The sequence below is a fragment of the Conger conger genome, chromosome 7 (assembly GCF_963514075.1).
Source record: "Conger conger chromosome 7, fConCon1.1, whole genome shotgun sequence".
Taxonomy (NCBI): domain Eukaryota; kingdom Metazoa; phylum Chordata; class Actinopteri; order Anguilliformes; family Congridae; genus Conger; species Conger conger.
Window position 1 is genome coordinate 6,125,104 of NC_083766.1, and position 22,688 is coordinate 6,147,791.

The 22,688-nt window shown below is 45.3% G+C and overlaps 1 protein-coding gene across 2 annotated transcripts in view; it reads left to right on the top strand.

Moving 5' to 3' along the window:
• Positions 1-312: 312 nt before the first annotated feature.
• The window catches only part of capn5b (calpain 5b), a 29,582-nt gene continuing 7,206 nt past the window's right edge, over positions 313-22,688 (top strand). The window contains exons 1-5 of one of the 2 annotated variants that reach the window (XM_061249313.1): positions 313-477; positions 11,348-11,479; positions 19,223-19,431; positions 20,017-20,209; positions 21,782-21,975. In XM_061249313.1, coding sequence (XP_061105297.1) covers positions 313-477; positions 11,348-11,479; positions 19,223-19,431; positions 20,017-20,209; positions 21,782-21,975 — 893 coding nt within the window. The remainder of the gene's footprint in view (positions 478-11,347; positions 11,480-19,222; positions 19,432-20,016; positions 20,210-21,781; positions 21,976-22,688) is intronic. The other variant, XM_061249314.1, reaches the window with a different exon arrangement.

Below are 22,688 nucleotides of genomic sequence, written 5' to 3' on the forward strand. Positions count from 1 at the left end.
GTTATCACGGGCTTACGGTGCGATGTGCTTGAACCTGCGGCGAAATGAGAAACGAGGGAGCAGGTGTCATCTTAAGAGCAAACTGCATGCTGTGCTGCAGCTTGTCCTGAGAGTCCAGCCACTTCCAGCCGGGTAATGGGATGAGGGCGTAAAGCAGGTTTGACCCAGTTGTTGATCTCAGATGCAGCTCAGCTTCCTTGGATGAACCCTCTCTCTCTCTCTCTCTCTCCCTCTCTCTCCCTCTCTCTCCCTCCCTCTCTTGTCTCCCGCAGCGCCCCCTGTGTGTCGTGCACTGTAACCACAGGCTAAAGCATGTTCTCCTCAGTGAAAGCTTATGAGGGCCAGCACTACGCCTCACTGAAGAAACAGTGTCTGCAGAGCGGGCTGCTGTTTGAGGACCCCCGCTTCCCCGCCGTGGATGAGTCCCTCTTCTACCTGGGCAACAGGATCGGACGGGTGGTCTGGAAGAGGCCGAGGGTGAGAGTCCTTTCAACAGCCGGTCGATGAAATCAATAATCAGTCCATCAGTTTGTTTTAGTGATTAGAATCATGTATGTAGTGCCTGTGTCTATTTACATGCATAGTCTATGGCCCATGTAGAAATATGGAGGGAGGACATCTGATCCTGGAGATGCTCTATGAATGTGGGCCTATGAGCAGTTAGCTCATAGTATTCCAGTATTGTACATCATGGTGCTTTGAAGCTTGTTCAGGGTTTAACAGTTAAGATGAATATGTCTGCCACACATGCCCATTATCATTCTGTGCCAGTAACACCATCGACCATGACCTGAGATGTTACATAATGCAGGCAGTTCAAATAGAATTTTGTATTACCCCTGATAATTCATCATTTTCGTGTAACATGACTGAGAGATTGCAGCAACATGACGCAAGCTTCAGAAAAGCTGTGCGGTCATTTTCTTGTGCTCAGAGACATTGGGCTGTTTTTCGGCCAGCGTCTGCAGTGTTGGGTGCTGTTGATTTCGCATTTTCTGGACGATCTGGATGCCTTTTCTGGACGATCTAGCATTCACTGTTTTTGTTCTTCTTTATAATTTTAATTCCCGTATTTATTTCAGTTTTTAATTGTAGATTTATAGCTATTCTCGTTGTAGACTGTGATCGGGTACGGTATTTTGTTGTTTTCCTTACCCCGGTCTGTAATGAGGAGAATTGGTTTACGCAAGTTTTCATTTTGATTAGGCCTAGTTAAAATGAGAGGTACTGTAGCGCTTACTGGGACAAATGAAGGATAGATTAATCCAATATTCTACAACAATTTCTCTCTTGGCATAATAAGTAATATATAATAAATGTAATATGATCATTACACCTACCATGATGTGGTTACTTCCAACATTACTGAGCAGTCGGTCTTGCAGTTAAGAGAACTCAACAGCACTGTGTTCACAATTCAAGTATTTCGGTCAAGTTCTAGTTCAAATAATCAAGGAGAACGTAGCGACTATGGAAATCGCCAATCCAACCTTCTTAAAGGAAATGGTAATGAAAAGAGTTAATGTCAGGCACCAGAACAACAAACCCAATAGCGAGACCACAAAAGTTCAAGTTAAGGTCTTTATTAACTTTATCGTAGATCAGACAGGCAGGGCTCAAGAACCGGAATGGTGCAGAATGGGCAATTCCTAATCAATAGTCCAGGCAAAGGTTTGGTATCCAGCCAAACGGTAACAACACAGGTATTACCTTGTCACTGTATGCTGAAATGGATCGCTTATGTGACTGTGTTTTTATGAAAACAGAGGGAATTATACCTGCACACAAGAACCAAAGCTTGGTTATTAGTCATGAAAGTCGCACTGTTCGGAACACGGTGAGCCGTTCCCAGCACACCGTGCAGCTCGCCCGACTGCGCCAATGAGCCGTGCGAAGTTCCTTCCAGAAAGTATGGCCCATAGTGAGAGTAAGCACTTGCCATGGTGCTATGCCTTAAAAATGTACTTCTTTTTTTTCCAAGTTTAATAAAGAAACCCTTAAGTCTGCTTAAGTCCTAAACTGAATTGATTATTTTAGAATGTTGAATGCCCTTTTAGAATTTAGTGGCCTAAAATAAAAAATTCCCAAAAATTCGACTTTGTTGACACGCATATTAACCGTGTTTCTCTGACAGCTGCTGTCATGGCAACAATAAATCCTGGTTCACATTTAGTGCTGAATGGTCCCCGAATGCCGGGCCCACTGTGACCCCAGGCAGACGGAGCAGCGGGATTACGTGAGCCACTTATCCCGACTTTCCTGGCCTGCTCTCCGCGGTGTGTCTCCCGATCCTGAGGCGGCGCGGACCGCTATTACGGGGCCCCAGACGCGGCGCCATCAATAAAGCGCCAGAGCCGGGCTGAAGCTACGCGCCGCTCTGTGTGTTACGGCGCCTGTGTGATTTATTCTCATAATAACACAGCCAGGCAAGTTCTGTCGGGACGCGGCAATGTCAAAAGACCTGTTATTGTTTGGTTGTCTTTTACTTGTTGTGCTCACTCAGGGAAATGGCATCCCTGTAAGGAGAGCTGTTTGTCAGCGCATTTGAACATGACAGGTGCGTGCATGTGTGTGGATGTGTGAGTGTTTGTGTGTGTGTGTGTCTGTGTGTCCGTGTGTGTGTGTGTGTGTGTGTGTGTGTGTCCGGGTGTGCATGTGTGCGTGTGTGTGTGTTCGTGTGTGTGTGCATGGGTTTTGTGTGTGTGTGTGTGCATGTGTGTGGATGTGTGAGTGTGTGTGTGTGTGTGTGTGTGTGTGTGTGTGTGCATGGGGTTTGTGTGTGTGTGGGTGTGTGTGTGTCCCTGTGTGTGTGTGTGTCCGTGTGTGTGTGTGTGTGTGTGTGTGTGTGTGTGTGTGTGTGTGTGTGTTTTAGTTCATGGTCTCTTGATGACTTGATTGCCTGAAGGGGGCGAGGGGAGACTGCTCATTCAGTCTGCAGGTATGGTCCAGCCTGAGAAACACCTGCACATGGTGTCATTAAGTGCTCTCTAAAATCCATGAACCCTCTTAGTATTTTCACTTTTCTACTTGATTTGTTTACAAGGCAATGGTTTGCCCAACTGTGGGTTGCCAGGTAACAGAGGAATTGATCATGTTGTTTTAATGTGACCATAACTTTACAGGGATGTAAATCGTCTGCGGCATCTCATATGAAGGCACTTTATGACCAGGTCTGCCTCCGAGTTATGAGAATTAATTATAGCTCTTCATGAAATCTCTTGTGAAATCTCTCTATCTTTCTCACTCTCTCTCTTTCTCTCTCTCTCACTTTCTCTTCTGCGCTCTTGCGCCGGCTTGCATTACATTTAGTAATGTACATTTAGTAATTCGTTACATTAGTAATGTTGAGATATGGATCGTTATGCCTCCCTGTGTGTTTCTGGGTTCACGGCACATCTGAACTGGGCCGAGAGATGGCTGAGGAAGTACGGGTCAACATCAGCGATTTACATTCTGCGTGTCAGCCCCTGGAGAGTTACTGCCCGTTTTCTAATCCTCATCGGCTCGGGGTTTGGGCCTAGCCCCTACAGTCCCATTATTATATTACTGTACAAAGCCTACGACGATAACTGTATTACCCCTTTTCATCTTTTTCCTTTGAACCCACTCCAGCGTTGGAAATAACTGTTTCCTTTTGTGATTTGTCTTTTATATTATATCTTCATCGTAGCTGCATTGATGTTGTGACCATGTTCACAAAAGATACAAAGAATATTCAAGTAAGAGTTGTTGGGGCAGCCTGTAGCGGCCTGTAGCGTAGTGGTTAAGGTACATGACTGGGACACGCGACGTCTGTGGTTCTAATCCTGGTGTCGCCACAATAACATCCGCACAGCCGTTGGGCCCTTGAGCAAGGCCCTTAACCCTGCATTGCTCCAGGGGAGGATTGTCTCCTGCTTAGTCTAATCAAATGTATGTCGCTCTGGGTAAGAGCGTCTGCCAAATGCTATTAATGTAATGTAGTGTAAATGATTAACCACTGGGAGCAGTTTGTTTTGGAAATATGTGTTGAACTGAGCCACACCTTTAACTATGAACGCCCTGCCTGTAACTTGCAGCGAGGAATTCATCGGTCCTCAGTAACAGAAACAGAGAGCATTCTGGGAGAATGTCAGACCTTGAGGGGGAGGGGGAGCCACTGTAGCGATCGCACTGCCTCGGGGGCTGTGATTAAAAGTTGCATTCCCGCCGAGAGATTTCAGCTGAGTTTGCACATCGCTGACCTCTCGTGTGGCCAGATCCAATCAAGCCCATTCGCCCACAATGTATGCAGGGCAGGTTGCCGGAAAGTCAGCGGGCACGGAAAATCCCCCCCGGGGGCCACTTACAATCCCACGAAGGTCCCCAATGTCACGGCCTCTCCCTTACAATACACATCAGGGCCCCACCTCCTCACAGCAGACATGAACTGGCCAAAGGTGTAGGATCAATATATTATATTATCACTGAGCACTTTATTAAGAACACCTGCTTATTCATGTGACAATCTGATCAGCCAATTGTGTGGCAGCAGTACGATGCATAAACTCATGCGGGGGTGAGGAGCTTCAGTTAATCCACTAACAGAATGGGGGAAAAAATGTGGACTTTGACCATGGTATGGAATGGTAGTTGGCGCCAGACAGGGTGGTTTGAGTATCTCAGAAACTGCTGATCTCCTGCGATTTTCATGCACAGCAGTCTCTAGAGTTTGCAGAGAATGGTGTGAAAAACAAAAAAACATCCAGTGAGCAGCAGTTTTGAGGGCAAAAACGTCTTGTTAATGAGAGAGGTCAGAGGAGAAGGGCCAAACTGGTCAAAGCTGACAGGGAGGTGAGAGTAACGCAAATAAGCACACATTATAACAGTGGTGTGCAGAAGAGCATCTCTGAACACGCAACGCATCAAACCTCTTAAGTTGATAGGCTACAGCAGCAGAAGACTTAATAAGTCTAATAAAATGGGTCTAATAAATACCTAATAAAGTGCTCACTGAGTGCATATTATCACCAGTATAGTTGAGCAACTGAAGCCACCGAGCTTACTGGAGAAATGTCTTCCCGCTTGCGTCCACCACTGTTTTTATGGTATATTTGTGCTCTATTCCTTCTGCAACAGTAAAGATGATGGGAGTTTCCGGGGCAGTGTCGACTGGGGCAGTGGTTGGGTTCAAAGTTTGGGATTAAATGCTTGCTTTCGTTTTCGGCTGCTGTGCCACTAACGGAGACATTTAACTATAGTTATTAAAAAGGGTCATTTGTAAAAGGTATGTAATCGTTGAAAAGAATACAGGCACCTCTCTTGCCAAAATGTCAATGATTTTAGTTAACAAACAAGTCGTTTATCAGTGCTCCGTGACACTTGACTCCTGCAGTGACTGAACGTTGAAAGCCGTGCGCTTTATTCGACACGAAATTAACAAATTTGTCTTCTCCTTCAACACATTGTCAAATAGATCTTTTGAAGTCAAATAGCGCAAGCACCGTATACTGTAGGCAGGGACATTACACGCATTCTGCGTGAGTAATCCGCTCCAGGGATTGATTTTTGCCCTATGCACAGGGTTGTCAGGAACGTTGTGGAGGTGGACCAAGAATGATGGAGGGAGGTTATGGTCTCGGGGGGTGGGGTGGAACCTGGATTTAATCTCTACACAAATATTCTGCAGTGCAGAGCTGGCCTTCCTATAGCATCTCTCCAGACATGTTGGGCTTTACTTGTTAGTAATTACAGGGCTGGGATACAGTATTCTCGGTTCCCCAGCTCAGCCGACACTCGACAGGAGAGTGCACATTATTTTCATTTGCAGTTGGCACTGTCCTGTGAACATTTGGTGTTAGCTTGGTGGAACAGATTGGAAGCATATGACCTTTCTGTCTGGTTGCCTCAAAAGGCATGCGGAATAGAATAGAATTTACTTTCTAGATCTGCAGTGATGAAATTAATTGTACCACCAGTAGCACGCATAAAAAAAAAAAATCTATTTTTTTTAAATAAAATAAAATGAAATGAAAAGCTAAATTTAATCTGCAGTGAGTATGTACAGCACAAAAATATTTTTCTTTTCATTTCTGTCCATCTTTCCTTGTGTGTGGCTTTACTGATTTTCTTATATGTCAGTCTTCTACACGCAGAATGATCTATTGAAAATATATAAATATTCATGGAAAATATCTGCTAATGCTTTCTCGCCTTTCAGGTCCTTTATCCAATGAAAACAGTATGAGCCAAGTGTCTATTTGAAAAAGGAAAATTGAGTAGACAGCATCAAGAAAAACAAATACATCAGAGATATCACTGTTGAAGGGATTTTTATGATGCTTGGTTCAAATTTTGGAGAATCGATAAAACTGAGCTGAGGCCCTGGATGGCATTTCTCTCATAAAGACTGCCGACGGTACCTTTTATTCACCGCCTGTTCAATCTGAATGTCCTGCTTATGAAGGCAAACACACATAAACACACAAAATATTTTATTTCGATATAACGTTAAAAAAAAAATAACTTGGGGTTGTCAGTCTTTTGCGATAACTTTCCCACTTTGGCTGTCCCCAGGACAGATAATCAACATAAATATATTTATATATAAAACTATCCATTATCCATCCATAATCTTCTCCACTAGGCGGCACGGATGGTGCAATGGGTAGCACTGCCGCCTCACAGCAAGGAGGTCCTGAGTTTGAATCCCCGTCAGCCGGGGCCTCTCTGTGCGGAGTTTGCATGTTCTCCCCGTGTTTGCGTGGGTTTCCTCTGGGAACTCCGGTTTCCTCCCACAGTCCAAAGACATGCAGGTTAGGCATGCAGGAGAGTCTAAATTGCCTGTAGGTATGAGTGTGTGAGTGAATGGTATGTGTGCCCTGTGATTGACTGGCGACCTGTCCAGGGTGTATTCCTGCCTTTTGCCAAATGTATGCTGGGATAGGCTCCAGCCCCCCTGCAACCCTATTCAGGATAAGCGGGTTAGGATAATGAATGAATGAATGAATCTTCTCCACACATGCCCATGAATTTGACGACAGAGTCTGAAGTCTGGAGGCAGCGCATTCATTAGTTATGCGTTCGCTTTGGCAAGATAATGAATTGGTATCACGGACAATAGATTGAATCCAGATTTGGCTGTATTAGGACAGAACTTCTGAAAGGCACCTTGCGTAGAGGGTTAGATGGCTTCCTCTCAGAAAAGAGTGTCCTCTTCAGAAGATCACATCTGAAACAGAATGCCTGTTCTGGAGTGATGGGAAAAAAGATCCATTTGTTCTTTGCTGTTGTTAGAGTTTCTGTGGTAGTGGTGACTGTACTTTCACTCTCCTCTGACCTTCTGTTCCTCTACCCTGGAACATGACTGATCAATGCCTCATAATATCTCCACATCCTCTGCTTAATGACATACAGTACATTACAGTGTTTCAATAGGAAAATGGCATTTCAAATAAGGTTTTCTATTTTCTATTACGAATTCCGGCATAAAGGTCGATACAGTTTTTTTATGGATATGTAAAGGCCTTGGTAATGTATTCATGTAGAAATAAAGGATTTTTTGTTTTCCTTCGGATGGTGCAGTGGGTAGCACTGCCGCCTCACAGCAAGGAGGTCCTGGGTTCGAATCCCCGTCAGCCGGGGCCTCTCTGTGTGGAGTTTGTATGTTCTCCCCATGTTCGCGGGGGTTTCCTCCGGGTACTCCGGTTTCCTCCCTTAGTCCAAAGACATGCAGGTTAGGCTGATTGGAGAGTCTAAATTGCCCGTGGGTATGAGTGTGTGAGTGAATGGTGTGAATGCCCTGTGATGGACTGGCAACCTGTCCAGGGTGTATTCCTGCCTTTCACCCAATGTATGCTGGGATAGGCTCCAGCCCCCCTGCAACCCTGTTCAGGATAAGCGGGTTAAGATAATGGATGGATGAATGTAAAATGATATGTTGCTAATCAGAACTGGTGACAGCATGTGGATGTGATTACATGTGTAGGGTCCTTTTTTTTTGTAGTCATTGTGTGACCACATTTCTGAATTACATTTCTGAAATAGCATTGCGTATTGAAACAGAATTAGGGATTGAAAAATAAATTATTTGACAAAATTAAAAATGTAATTAGTGAAATTTCATGCCACGGTAATGGGAATTCTGCAGGGAACGCCATTAAATAAGTTGAAGGGGATTCGGATGTGTTGATATTTAGCTGCGTACGTATGCTGACCCTGTTCTAGTTTATTTAGTTTTAGACACTTCCCATGATGCCTGTGTTGAACGTCTGATGTACCATGGGAATCACACAAGTAAATACTTCCTGAGCGCCAGGAGTGGATCAGTTTTAAATTATTCAGCAACACTCATCCTTCAGAAAGAAGCACTGATTATATTTGATTGTTTATGATAACCGTAGGAATGATCTTTACTGAAAATACGACAAAATGCCTGACAAGCTAATATAATAAAATGTACTGTCATTGTACATGATTAAAAAAGAATCAGTACCGGCGATATTTGTGTTGCGTTGAATAATAACGTTAGCCTCTGAACTTCTGACGTTCTGTTTTCTGAAGATGAGACCTCCAGCACCTGAAATGTGTGAACAGACAGGGTAATTGCAAGCGGTTTCTGAGACGAGGGGTGATGGAGGAGAAGGCCTGGAGAGAGGGATGGGGGACAAATGGCGGGCAGAGGGAGGAGAATTGTTGCAGGCGGTTGTAACGGTCGTAACAGACATATAACAGAGTAACAGGGTGCTGTGAGATGGAGGGGCTCAGGGAAAGAGGTAATGCAGGGATGGTTGTAACGGTCGTAACAGACATATAGTAGAGTAACAGGGTGCTGTGAGATGGAGGGGCTCAGGGAAAGGTAATGCAGGGATGGTTGTAACGGTCGTAACAGACATATAACAGAGTAACAGGGTGCTGTGAGATGGAGGGGCTCGGGGAAAGAGGTAATGCAGGGATGGTTGTAACGGTCGTAACAGACATATAGCACAGTAACAGGGTGCTGTGAGATGGAGGGGCGCAGGGAAAGAGCTAATGCAGGGATGGTTGTAACGGTCGTAACAGACATATAGCAGAGTAAGAGGGTGCTGTGAGATGGAGGGGCTCAGGGAAAGAGGTAATGCAGGGATGGTTGTAACGGTCGTAACAGACATATAGTAGAGTAACAGGGTGCTGTGAGATGGAGGGGCTCAGGGAAAGGTAATGCAGGGATGGTTGTAACGGTCGTAACAGACATATAACAGAGTAACAGGGTGCTGTGAGATGGAGGGGCTCGGGGAAAGAGGTAATGCAGGGATGGTTGTAACGGTCGTAACAGACATATAGCACAGTAACAGGGTGCTGTGAGATGGAGGGGTGCAGGGAAAGAGGTAATGCAGGGATGGTTGTAACGGTCGTAACAGACATATAGCAGAGTAACAGGGTGCTGTAAGATGGAGGGGGGCAGGGAAAGAGGTAATGCAGGGATGGAGAGTTATGGGGTGATAGGAGACGGGGGAAATGAGAAAGGGAGACAGAGATAGTGATCAGTCGCCATCTGTCTCAGATTAAATGAGAGTAATGATGGTGAATGGCCACTGTGCAGAGGCAGGGCAGCCAGGAGTGCTAGAAAGGGCAGGGTGCTTGTTTGGCAGGCAGACTGTACTCTGTTAGTGGTGTGTGTGTGTGTGCGTGTGTGTGTGTGTGTGTGTGTGTGTGTGTGTACAGTCACTGGGACTGGTTTGATAGTCTTCTCGTTTGGTTTGGCAGGGTGGTTGCGTTTAGCGTTGACAGGACCTACATAGTGGTATGCCAGCGGCTACTGTGCTAACACTGCTAATAGTCACTGTACCAGGAAGTCACTGAGTCCTTGGTGCTATTTTCTCTGTTTTAAGATGTCCATTCTGTTCCGAGTTCGACGGAATTACACTCAGTGACCACTTTATCAGGTATTTATTAGACTTATTTTTTAACTTATTGGGCTTCTGCTGCTGTAACCTATCCATTTAGAGGTTTGACACATTGTATCTTCTGTATGCTACCGTTGTAATGTGTGGTTTGTTTGCGTTACTGTCACTTTCCTGTCAGCCTCGACCAGTCTGGCCATTCTCCTCTGACCTCTCTCATTAACAATACGTTTTTTCTCGCAGAACTGCTGCTCACTAGATGTCTTTTGTTTCTCGCACCATTTTCTGAAAACTGACAACTCTGACTGCTGTGCTTGAAAATCCCGGGTGATCGGCAATTTCTGAGATACCCAAATCACAACCATTCCAGGGTCAAAGTCACTTAGATCACATTTCTTCCCTATTCTGACATTTGGTCTGAAACACAGCTGAACGTCTTGACCACGTCTGCATGCTTTTATGCATTTAGGTGCTGCCACATTATTTGGCTGATTAAATATTTGCATTTACAAGCTGGGGGTGCAGGTCTACCTAATAAAGTGCTCAGTGAGTGTATAATGCAGCGACCCTGACTGAAGCCCTGAGGTCCTCCTATCAGTGTTCATTAATTGCCCCTGTATCAGAGTGTCTGGCTCTTATCTGTTCTGTGGCGAAGTACAAGCTTTTCTTCTCGGAATCTCTCCCTCCTGTGACAGCGCGCCAGGCCAGGTCAGCCACCGCAAGACCTCAGAAGGCTTCCTGATTTACTGTGCGTCCCTGCAGTGGCACACGCTGTACATTTGGGACGAATACTGCTGTAGTTAATGAGTCTTTAAGAGTCTCTGGCAATGACGCTCTCCCATTCATCTTAGTCTTGGGCACATTCCCTCTACGTCCTTTCTCTCCGGAAGAGTCTCTTCTTTTACGTATGTTGCATGTTATTCTCAACTGCTCTCCGTTTACGTCTCTCAATGGTTTCTTACTCCTTTCCACTTCCGTGTGCCTTTTTTGGCATTGTGAACGTGTAATATGAGGGCGACATAGGGGCGAAATAGGGGCGACATAGGGGAGACATAGGGGCGACATTGGCTCAGGTGGTAAGAGCAGTCGTCTGGCAGTCGGAGGGTTGCCGGTTTGATCCCCCGCCCGGGCAGTGTCGAAGTGTCCCTGAGCAAGACACCTAACTCCTAAATGCTCCTGACGAGCTGGTTGGTGCCTTGCATGGCAGACAATTGCCGTTGGTGTGTGAGTGCGTGTATGAATGGGTGAATCAGAAGCATTAATAGTACAGCACTTGGATAAAGGCGCTATATAAATGCCAACCATTTACCATTTAATATCTATATGTCAGGCCATTATTCCAGCGTCATGGCCTGCTCATGTGTGATGTCAGGATCACACTTTGGTCAATCCTCCCCTGAGTGACAAAGTCCTTCTCTGTCAACTAATTTGCCATTTTGCTTATGTACTCCCTCTCTGTATCTGCTCCTTTCTTCCTGTCTTATTCCCCCTGTCTCTGTGTACCACAGGAGCTGTGTGATGACCCTCACCTGTTTGTGGACGGAATCAGTGCCCATGACCTGCACCAGGGACAGCTGGGAAACTGCTGGTTTGTGGCAGCCTGCTCCAGTCTAGCCTCTAGAGAGTCTCTTTGGCAAAAAGTAAGTCACTGCGTTTGTTCCTGTGTGTGTGTGTGTGTGTGTGTGCGTTGGCGCGCGCGCGTGTGTGTGTGCGTGCGTGCATGTGTGAGTGCTCTCAAAGGATGAGATATGGTATTAAAAATGTTTTGAGAGTCCATCCATCCATCCATTATCTGAACCCGCTTATCCTGAACAGGGTCGCAGGGGGGCTGGAGCCTATCCCAGCATACATTGGGCGAAAGGCAGGAATACACCCTGGACAGGTCGCCAGTCCATCGCAGGGCACACACACCATTCACTCACACACTCATACATACGGGCAATTTAGACTCTCCAATCAGCCTAACCTGCATGTATTTGGACTGTGGGAGGAAACCAGAGTACCCGGAGGAAACCCACGCAGACACGGGGAGAACATGCAAACTCCGCACAGAGAGGCCCCGGCCGACGGGGATTCGAACCCAGGACCTCCTTGCTGTGAGGCGGCAGTGCAGAAGGAGTGAAGAGTGAAGAAGGAAAGCTTTTTGGCTGGCATATGTGTATCATTGTAGAGTGTGCTTATAGTGTATGGGGTATGTGTGTTCATTTCCATTTGAGGCAGTTCTTTCCGTATTCATCAAAGAATCCTGCCAGTGAAAACAGACGCCACGCAGAAGTCTGCTTACCCAGGCTGAGCTCGGTCGTACTCAGCAGATCCATTTGTTTAGATGTGTTTGTTCACTACTCCCACACTCAATGCCAAATCATAAAAAGCTTTGCCAGTTGGCAGCCCTCAGCCGGATTCATCATTGGGATACTCCATCTTAGGCTAACAAGGAATAGCGGTGTGAGATTTTCATCATCCAGAGGTACACGAGGAAGTCGGCTTGGGCATCATCCACAGCCCCACTTAATTCACATTCAGTTTAAAACAAATCTCCAGTCTACAGTAGCAGCAATCAATACAACTTAACCACGCCTGCCTCTCGAAAGAGAAGAGGCATATGTCATAATTGTCTATAATATAATGAGTGCGTACAAGGAAGGCTTTTCCCTTGGTTGTGTGTGTGTGTGTGTGTGTGTGTGTGTGTGTTTATGTTTGAGCTCTTTTTTCAGTTATTTTTTGTATGAGAGGGAGTATTTTTGTATTTTGTTGAAGAGTTTCATTCTTGATTTTTTTTTCCACTACAGAGTGTGTGTTCCTGTTACTCTCAAGTAACAATGATGGTTTTGTTATGGAAAATCCTATTATCGCTGCACAGAGACATATCATTGTCTCTGTAGACTAGTTAAAACATTGTCTGTGATTCCAATAAAGATTATTCTCAAGAAGGGTGACTTTGAAGCAGTGATGCACTTTCTAGAGATTCCGATGAGCTTTTGAGGCAGAAGTTAGTTTCTCCTCCTCCTCTGTTCCTCTGTGCAGGGGAATCACCATGACAACCGGAGTCAGATAGCAGACACAGCCACGTAAGGGCTGTAAGTCGTCACATAAGGGCTTGAGGTCTCTAGCTTTGTTCTCTGAAACAATTTTTCATGATAGGATTTCGATTTAAACGTATTCAGTGTGTTAACACATCAACTTTGTCCTGGAGAATAGCCCCGAATGGCATACTATCTTGTGTTGACCGCTGTTGGTCTTATATTTTTGAAGAGGTGGGCCTGCCATTTTCACCCTCTCTAGATTTGAGTGTTAACAATTTTGCCAGCTGCCCAGGCGAAGAAGAGGACATTGGCTGTTACAGTTAGCGCAGGTGGAAACTGTGATGGTGTGAATAAGTCAAGTATTGAAAAGAACATGGTGTACAGGTAGTTGTGAACATGTACATGCACCTTGTTCATACGTAGTCAGTCTGGCTGATGTGTTCATTATGCTAATGTCTGCTACTGTAAAGAAATTTTTTCGAGGCCTGCTGTTAGGCATGGATGAAAGAGCTCATTGTTTACAGTATCTTTACCGTCAGCATATACAGTGGCTTCAGAAAGTATTCAGACCCCTTCACGTTTTCCACCCTTTATTGTGTTGTAGATTTCATTTTAAATGGATAAAATTGCCATTTTGGACCCATACCCATAAGTGAAAGCATGCTTTTAGAAATTTTTGCAAATGTATTAAAAATCTAAATCTCTCATTTACATAAGTATTCAGACCCTTTGCTGTGGCACTCCAAATTGTGGTCAGGTGCATCCTGTTTGGTTTAGTTATCCTTGACATGTGTCTAGATCCACCTGTGACAAATTGAATCGATTGGACATCGGATAGAAAGGCACATGTCTGTGTATGCAAGGCCTCAGAATTCATGCTGCACGTCAGGACAAAAACAACGTCCACGGAAATTCTCTGTAGACCGCTGTGATAAAATTATGGAGATACATAGATTAGGGCAAGGGACCACAAGGACTCTTCCTAGAGTGGTAGGGAAGCCTCTCTTGAGTAGAAGGCATGTGAAAGCCTGCTTGGAGTTTGCTGAAGGGCATTTAAAAGACTCTGAGAGCATGAGGAAAAAGATTCTCTGGTCTGATCAGACAAAAATGTCTATTTTTGGCAGAACACAAAGCACTATGTCTGGTGAACACCAGGCACTGCTCATCACCTGGCTAATGCCATCCCTACGGTGAAGCATGGTGGTGGCAGCATCATGCTGTGGGGGTGCTTCTCAGCAGCAGGGACAGGGAGACTGGTCAGAATTGAGGGAAGGATGAATGCAGCCAAATACAGTGTGGTCCTTAAAGAAAACCTGCTCCAGAGTAAACGCAACCTCAGACTGGGGCGACAGTTCACCTTTCATCGCGACAATGACTCAAGGCATATATCGAACACAACATGTGACTTCGGAACATCTCAGACTGTCCTTGAGTAGCCCCGACAAAGCCCAGTCTTAAACCCCATAGAACATCTGTGGAGACACATGAAGATGTTCCTAGACGCTTCCCAACCAGTCAGATGGAGCTTGAGAGGATCTGCCAGGAAGAATGGGATAAACTGCCCAAATCCAGGTGTGCAAAGTTTATAGAGACTTACCCAAGATGACTCAAAGCTGTAATTGCTGCCAAAGGGGCTTCTACAAAGTACTGAATTGAGGATCTGAAATTAAGGTTGAAGGTTGCAAAGATCAAAATGGTAAATGGCTGTCATTTTTATAGCGCCTTTATCCAAAGCGTTGTACAATCGATGTTTCTCATTCACTCATTCACCCATTCACACACCGACGGCGATTGGCTTCCATGCAAGGTGCCGACCAGCTCGTCAGGAGCATTTGGGGGTTAGGTGTCTTGCTCAGGGACACTTCAACACAGCCTGGGTGGGGGATTGAACCGGCGACCCTCCGACTGCCAGACGACTGCTCTTACTGCCTGAGCCAATGTGGCCCAAAAGTGCTGTAGTTCCCTAGTGGGGGGAAAACATAGTGTCTCTGTCCCAAGAGAGACAATAACTGTAAAAAAACGGCTTAACAACTTGTCAACATTACAGTCTGCACGCACATGGGCTTTAATGGCTATGTCTTACTTCCCATGTACGCATCAGTGGTTGTAAGTGTAGGCCTGTACGGGCAGGTATGTGTTGTGTTTTCTGTTAGTGACACGAACATAGGAAATCCCGCTAAACCGAGATGCAGCAGATTGGTGTGGGTGTGGCACTGTGTCCTCTCTGCATGGACCGTATCCAGTAACTGATATAACAGATGTTATTGTTCCCTAGTGGGCAGGTGCCCAGCCCTTCAATATTACTGGTCAAGAGGTCCCAGTGAACAAATAGGTCACGTGACCAAATGGTGACCAAAAGGCTTCTCTTGCGGGTGGGTTGTATGACTTCTGAAAGGGGACATATTTGACTTTGGCATACTGTGGCAAGCCTGTTCAAAACAGAACATAAATACTATGTCTGGGGGTGTCTATGGCTGCTTTGTTTAAACTGTGATATCGACAATTTATCTTTAGTTATCTGCCCTTGAGTCCCACACTGCTCACCAATGAATCAGCAGGGGGCAGGACTGTATACTATAGGCCGTAACATTTTGGCTCTTGTCAAAGTTACGCAGGTCTTTACGCCCTGCCCATTTCTCCCGCATCCAACACGTTGAGTACAAGAACCAACTGTTCACTTACCATTGAATATATATCAGACTTTGACATGCTCCGTTGTTCTGAGATAATCAACGTTATTTTCTTCAACTGTGAGTGGTCATAGTGCATTCGGGTAAGCCAGGTTAAACAAATTTGTAGCAATATATTTACTGATTTTGAATTTCTAAAACTATGTTGTAATTAGGTTTACTTTCTGTGTATACTGTAAGAAGTCTTCCTGTATACTTTTTCAGGTTGTTGCATGTTATTTCAGCGGAAGTTCATCAGGCATCTGAAAGTCCATTATTAGCCATTGTTTTTGGACCTAGAAATCTGAATATTTTGACTTTGTTTCTACATTTTTCTACTTATACCCAGACCTGCCAGTTTCATTGGGGTCCTTTGTGAAAACCCGCCCTGTTAAACAAAGAGCTCACTTTAAATGTAATGACTTATCTTGGTGGCGGCATGGATGGTGCAGTGGGTAGCACTGCCGCCTCACAGCAAGGATATCCTGGGTTTGAGTCCCTGTCGGCCGGGGCCTCTCTGTGTGGAGTTTGTATGTTCTCCCCGTGTCTGCGTGGGTTTCCTCCCACAGTCCAAAGACATGCAGGTTAGGCTGACTGGAGAGTCTAAATTGCCCATAGGTATGAGTGTATGGTGTGTGTGCCCTGCGATGGACTGGCAACCTGTCTAGGGTGTATTCCTGCCTTTCACCCAATGTATGCTGGGAGAGGCTCCAGCCCCCCTGCGACCCTGATCAGGATAAGCGAGTTAGGCTAATGAATGAATGAATGAATGAACTTATCATGGTATCCCGAAGGTAGCCCCAGAACTAGTTTATCATTTTATCATGAAAAACAAAATCAAAGCTATTCCTTGTTATGTTGTTTTGTATTCTTTGTATTCTTACAGAGGATGAGCTTTTAATAGCAATATAATATAGAAATATGGAATATTTTGCAGTTAGATATCCGTAATAGGTAATTCAGTATTTTGCCACTAATTCCACAAATTATGGCAAATTACATATATGTAATATAATTTGCTCCTTATTATTTACTAAGTGTATATGATTACTGTAATTGCTATGTATCTTCCGGAAATTTGGGAATACAATTTCTTAAGTGTTGGACTTGCAGCTTTACTGCAGTAACTATGCGGTTATTTTATCCTTTATATTACTTAGTCTATTGCACAGCGGCCAGTCTGTGTTCTTGGGAATTTAATGCAGGTTTGCGTTCTATTGTTTCACTAATTACACACAGGCTGAGTGACACTATCTATGTATTACTGGAATGAACAATGAAAGGTTTACCACTTTGGACAGCCAGTCCTTCTATGGCAGAGGCTAGGATTGCATCTTGTCATTTAGATATATGTCTTGGGCTTAATGGTCCTCTAAAAATTATAATTACAAGTCAAAGGTAAAATGAGTAAGCAGTAAGGAATGATTTCAAGCCTACAGTGAGCTAAGGTGAAGGGCCATGCTTTTTATATCACAGTTCCACCCTTGTCCGCTTGGCATGTTCTTCACTGCATTAATCCTCCCTTATATGGATTTTAAACCAGCCTGGGTATGTAGAGAAATAAATAAATAAACATATGTGAAGGATTGGTTCCGTGGCATTTTAAATTATGATTTTCACTTATTCTTATTCTTGCTTAGTTCAGTTATTGTTGTATCCTATGTATTTGTGTGTGTTTGTATGGATCATGCTCCTGTCATATGGCTGAAACTAAGCACGTGCAGGCTTGTTTAGTATGTGAATGGGAGGCCTCCTGGGAAAAGCAAGTTGTTGCTGGAAGTGGTGTTTGTGAGCCAGTAGGGGGCAATCGTCCCTTTGGTGAAATAAACCTCAATGCCCCAGTGCACTGATGGGGACGCTGTGTTTTAAGAGATGCTGTTATTCGGATGAGATATTAAACCAAGATCATTAAAGATCCCATGACATTTACGGCAAAGAGCAGGACGTTCTCTTGTGTCCTGGCTTTCACAACTTGTCACCTAATCTCCCCGGTTAATTGGCAAAGTAATCGTTCTCTAATGCTCGGTGAGCAATTTGGTGCAAAATGGCTGCCGTGCATCAGGGAAAATCAGGGAATCTGTTGAATGGAATTTTAACAGCTGTATCCTATTAGTGGTGGTTGAAGCCGGTGAGACTGCCTCGTGGTATGGGCACAGATAGGGCGGTTGATGATGGACGGGGTTTGTCGATCCAGAACAGGGCAAGTGCTGTCCCTGCAGTGGTGTGACAGGCAGCTGGTTCTCCTCGGAGACCTCATTAGCACCGCTGCGAACATCCTATTCCCGGTCCTCTGACCTAGACACGGAGCACCCCCCGGTGGCCCCGTTCCCACGGAAACAACTACGGCCTTCCCCGCAGGTGCATCTTGGGATCTCGGCTGTGTCGGGCCTCGGAACCTGATGTAACCGGTTCTCAGGCAAGTGGAGCGAATCAGAGGATGTGCCATTGGGCAACGTGTTCAGGAGCATTATATTTGCCCCCAATGGGGAAACCCAGCACCCCTCTAACACACATTCATTCATTCATTCATTCATTATCTTAACCCGCTTATCCTGAACAGGGTCACAGGGGGGCTGGAGCCTATCCCAGCATACATTGGGCGAAAGGCAGGAATACACCCTGGACACACACTCATACCTACAGGCAATTTAGACTCTCCAATCAGCCTAACCTGCATGTCTTTGGACTGAGGGAGGAAACCGGGTTACCTGGAGGAAACCCACACAGACACGGGGAGGACATGCAAACTCCGCACAGAGAGGCCCCAGCCGACAGGGATTCGAACCCAGGACCTCCTTACTGTGAGGCGGCAGTGCTACCCACTGCACCATCCATGCTGCCTCCTCTAACACACAGTCCGTTCCAATTCTGTGTGTTGCGTAGGCTCGGCCTGTTCACATGAAAGGGAAGTCACCAAACCCTGATCACTTCCATTTTTCTTCGGACCTTGGCTGAAGCTCAAAAAGCAGCTAATGATCTTAATGATCTCCGTCATAAAAGTGATTCACGTTTCACAGTCGGAGCAAACGGCTAATAGAGATATGGAAAAAATATACACTTTGATGAACTCAGTACGGCCTGACTGTGGAACTTGCTTGCAGTAAATGACCAGCACGTTTCGGCATGCTTACTGTGGCAAGTGTAGCACCGGATTTGATAAAAAAAAAAAGAAAAGAAAGGATTGGCAAAATGGGCCAATGGCCCTCTTTTATGCACCCCTGTGGGAGCAGAGATTAAATCAAGGAACCTGAAAAAGTTCCAGACTGAAAATATACTTTAACTCAGTTCAAATTGTAAAAATAACCACAAAGGCTGTGGAGAGATGGACCATTTCACATCCACGTAGGCGGTTCTGTTATAGCAGGCTTCAAGAAAGGGACAAACAACAGCTTTTTTTATTGGCTTTGTGTGCCTCCGTCCGTGGTCCCGAAGGCCTCCCAAGCTTCTTATGGTAGCCCCACCTCTCTGGCCTTGAGACTGACATATTAAGCTCTCTTCTAGTCTCTGACGTTTTGGAAGATAAACGCATCCCCTAATTCAGAATTCACCCCCCAGAATTATTGCGTGGGCGTGGGAGAAGATTATGGGCCTTCATTGAAACCGTTTAGCCTTTAGCCGTGTGCTGACGGAGAGACCCACAGCGGAGGTGTTGACATGCGTGTGCGTGTCTGTGCGTTCGTGTACTCTGCAGGTCATTCCGGACTGGAGGGAGCAGGAGTGGGATGTCGAGAAGCCGGATTCCTACGCCGGGATCTTTCACTTCCGGTTCTGGCGCTTCGGGGACTGGGTGGACGTCGTCATCGACGACCGGCTGCCTACGGTGGACAGCCAGCTGGTGTACTGCCATTCCAACGACAGCAACGAGTTCTGGAGCGCTCTGGTGGAGAAGGCCTATGCCAAGCAAGTACAGCCAATAGCAGCTTGTGGAGCCAGTGGCAGCCAATAGCAGCCTGCGGAGCCAGTGGCAGCCAATAGCAGCCTGTGGAGCCAGTGGCAGCCAATAGCAGCCTGCGGAGCTAATGGCAGCCAATAGCAGCCAATAGCAGCAAGGCTTTTGAAATCCTATTGTAGCGCAGAGAAACTGATTAGACAATAAACACAGCTTTGAGGAGATTATGGTTGTCTTTTTGGACAAGGATAAAAAATGCTTAGTTTTTCTGGGACTTTTTTATTTTATTTCAACCTTAATGAATCTTATTTTGCCAAAACAATTTTTGTTAAACCCCTTTAACTGTGTAACTATAGCACACATTTCTATAGATAGTAAATACAGTTTGACAAGTTAACTTTGTTCTGTTTTAACTGTTAACTGTTTTCATTGACGTTCACGGTAATCACACGGTAATTTTTTCCAATTAGCATTATTTATTCGGACTCCCATTATATAGTTTTTGATAATATGAGTTAATCTGTAACCTCTGCTAAGGGCCAGTGAGGGTGGAGGTGAGGAGGGCTGGGTGATAACGGCCCTCGTGTCACCCGCAGGGTGTACGGTTGCTATGAGGCCCTGGACGGGGGAAACACCGCAGACGCGCTGGTAGATTTCACCGGGGGCGTGTCGGAGCCCATGGACCTGCTGGAGGGCCAGTTCGCCCAGGACGAGGCCGCCCGGAACCAGCTGTTCGAGAGGGTTCTGAAGGTCCACAATCGGGACGGGCTGATCAGCTGCTCCATTAGGGTACCCAACAACAAGCCCAGCAGTCCCCACTTATCGTTCTGCCTTTTCCCCTCTGCACAGACATCCACTGTCCTTTCTCCTCTAGATGGGCTTCCACTTAAGTGGGCAGTTATTGTCAAATAATGCAGGACCTCTATTTCCTTTCTTAAGGTGTTTACTTTATTAGGAGCATCCTTTTCATGTTGTAGTGTGGACGGGCACTAAAGGGGTGAGGGTGATTCAGCCACAGAGCTTAACAGTCCTTACCCATACTTATTTTATATAACTTAAACCCATTAAACACTTCAGAGATTGTGCAGAAATTTCTGATTCCTCCTCTGCGATGACCTGGCGTCACCCTGATAGCTGGGTGGGTTGGTCTCATGTCCTCCCACAGCTTGCATGTCACGTTCTCACCAGGCTTCTGACGGTTTTTCTGGGCGGGCTGGCAATGCTCCAAGGCTGACTGTCTTCTGGAGGAGTGTATTTCCATTAGCCTGTGTGCTCCTCGTATGAAAGAACGTGTCAGCTTATACAATCCAATTACCGTCAAGCGAATTTCTCTGCATTCACATCCACTTCAGGCTCTCTGTACTGTACTTAATGCAACCCAACAGCACACTGAAGGGCTTTATGAGGGTAAAAGCAGTTTCATGCCCATGCACATCTTTTTAAATCAGAAACTGAATACACAAATATTGTATGTATTCCAAAAAAATTTCTTAAAATTGTTATTAATTTAATGGAATGGTAAAAAAAAATTGTACCTTTGCTACATCTGAAGGTTTGAGTTTGAATAGGCATTCAATCATTCAGTCAATGATTCTCAGATTAAATTAAGACATTATTAACAATATTTATATTACAATTCCTAAATATGTGCAATATAAATAAGACCAAGGGCCTATAAGACCTAGAATTGTCATAACAGCCTTTGTGAAGATATAATTTTTTCCTTTATTTTATGATAATTTCACATTTCATCTGAATCAATCCATAATGACAGACAGACAAAACAAAAACAAAGGTTACATAATCTCTTCACCGCCTAGTCATAGTGGACGTAATTCATTTGAATAATGAAAGGTCCACCAAACCTGGAATCCGGGCAACTCTCCAGCACTGGGGAACTCATTGTTTTCCCAGAGCATGTGTTTGTACATCACAGCACAGCCGAACTTAGGCAAATTGAGAAAACTGTTTTATATTCATGAATTTTCAAGGATCCATTTAAACAGAGGAGCAGCCAGACAAAGCGAAACGAAATATCCTAAAGAGAAGTGAAACTCTGGCACCTCCATGGTCTGTTTCAGACCCCGTATTCTCAATGTATTATTGCAGTGGACTTGTTTCTTCATTCAGGGAAGAAGTCTGGCTTAGAACCGCAATGCAGTCTCTTTAAAACGGCACCCATTCCACTCCCTGGATTCAAACTATAATTCGATTTTTTCTTCTTCGCACCTGCAGTACAAATCAAAATCTACTTCCATTTTTAAAAAGAACCTGTTTTGTACCAAAATGGCGGAACTCTGCTGTGTTTGTAGTACGTCGCTGGTTGTGAACTCGGGTCGCGGTTGCTGTTTTGCTGCCTAGGCGACCACCGTGGAGGACATAGAGGCACGGCTCGACTGCGGCCTGGTGAAAGGCCACGCCTACGCGGTGACTGATGTCAGGAAGGTTCGGCTGGGCCACGGGCTGCTGGCCTTCTTCAAGTCCGAGAAGCTCACCATGATCCGCATGCGCAACCCCTGGGGGGAGAAGGAGTGGAGCGGACCCTGGAGTGACAGGTAACGCCGCCCTCTACTGGTGTGGAGGTCTGAAAAATTATTTTGTACAACAATGAAGAATTATTTTGTACGTCAAGGCCACAGCTGTAAATGGTAAATGGTAAATGGCTGGAATTTATATCGCGCCTTTATCCAAAGCGCTGTACAATTGATGCTTCTCATTCACCCATTCATACACTCACTCGCACACCGACGGCGATTGGCTGCCATGCAAGGCATCGACCAGCTCGCCGGGGGCTCACTTAGACACACCCCGGGCGGGATTCGACTGCCAGACGACTGTGAGAATGTTGGTCACCGGTTTGAATCTCTGTTGGGAGATTGTACTTCATTGTACTATTTCAGCGGTATAAATGGGTAGGTGAATGTTCAACAGTTTAAAGCTGCAGGAACAGCTGCAGGATGTGATGTCTAAGCTGCTTGAAATGTCTGCCCACCGTGAAGCTCTAAAAACAGCCAGGATGCATAGCCAAGAGTATTGAGTATGAATCTAGAAGTTATGGTCACCGTTTACAATGCCCTTGTCAGACCACAAGTAGAGTATTGTGTGCATTTCTGGGGACCGTACTAAAAGAAAGATGTAGTGGCATTGGAAAAGGTTCAAAGAAGGGCAACCCGGTATAAAAGATAAAAGTTACAAAGAAAGACTTAAGATGCTTAATCTCTTCAAATTTAGTAAAAGGAGACATCGGGGAGATTTGATTGAGGCTTTT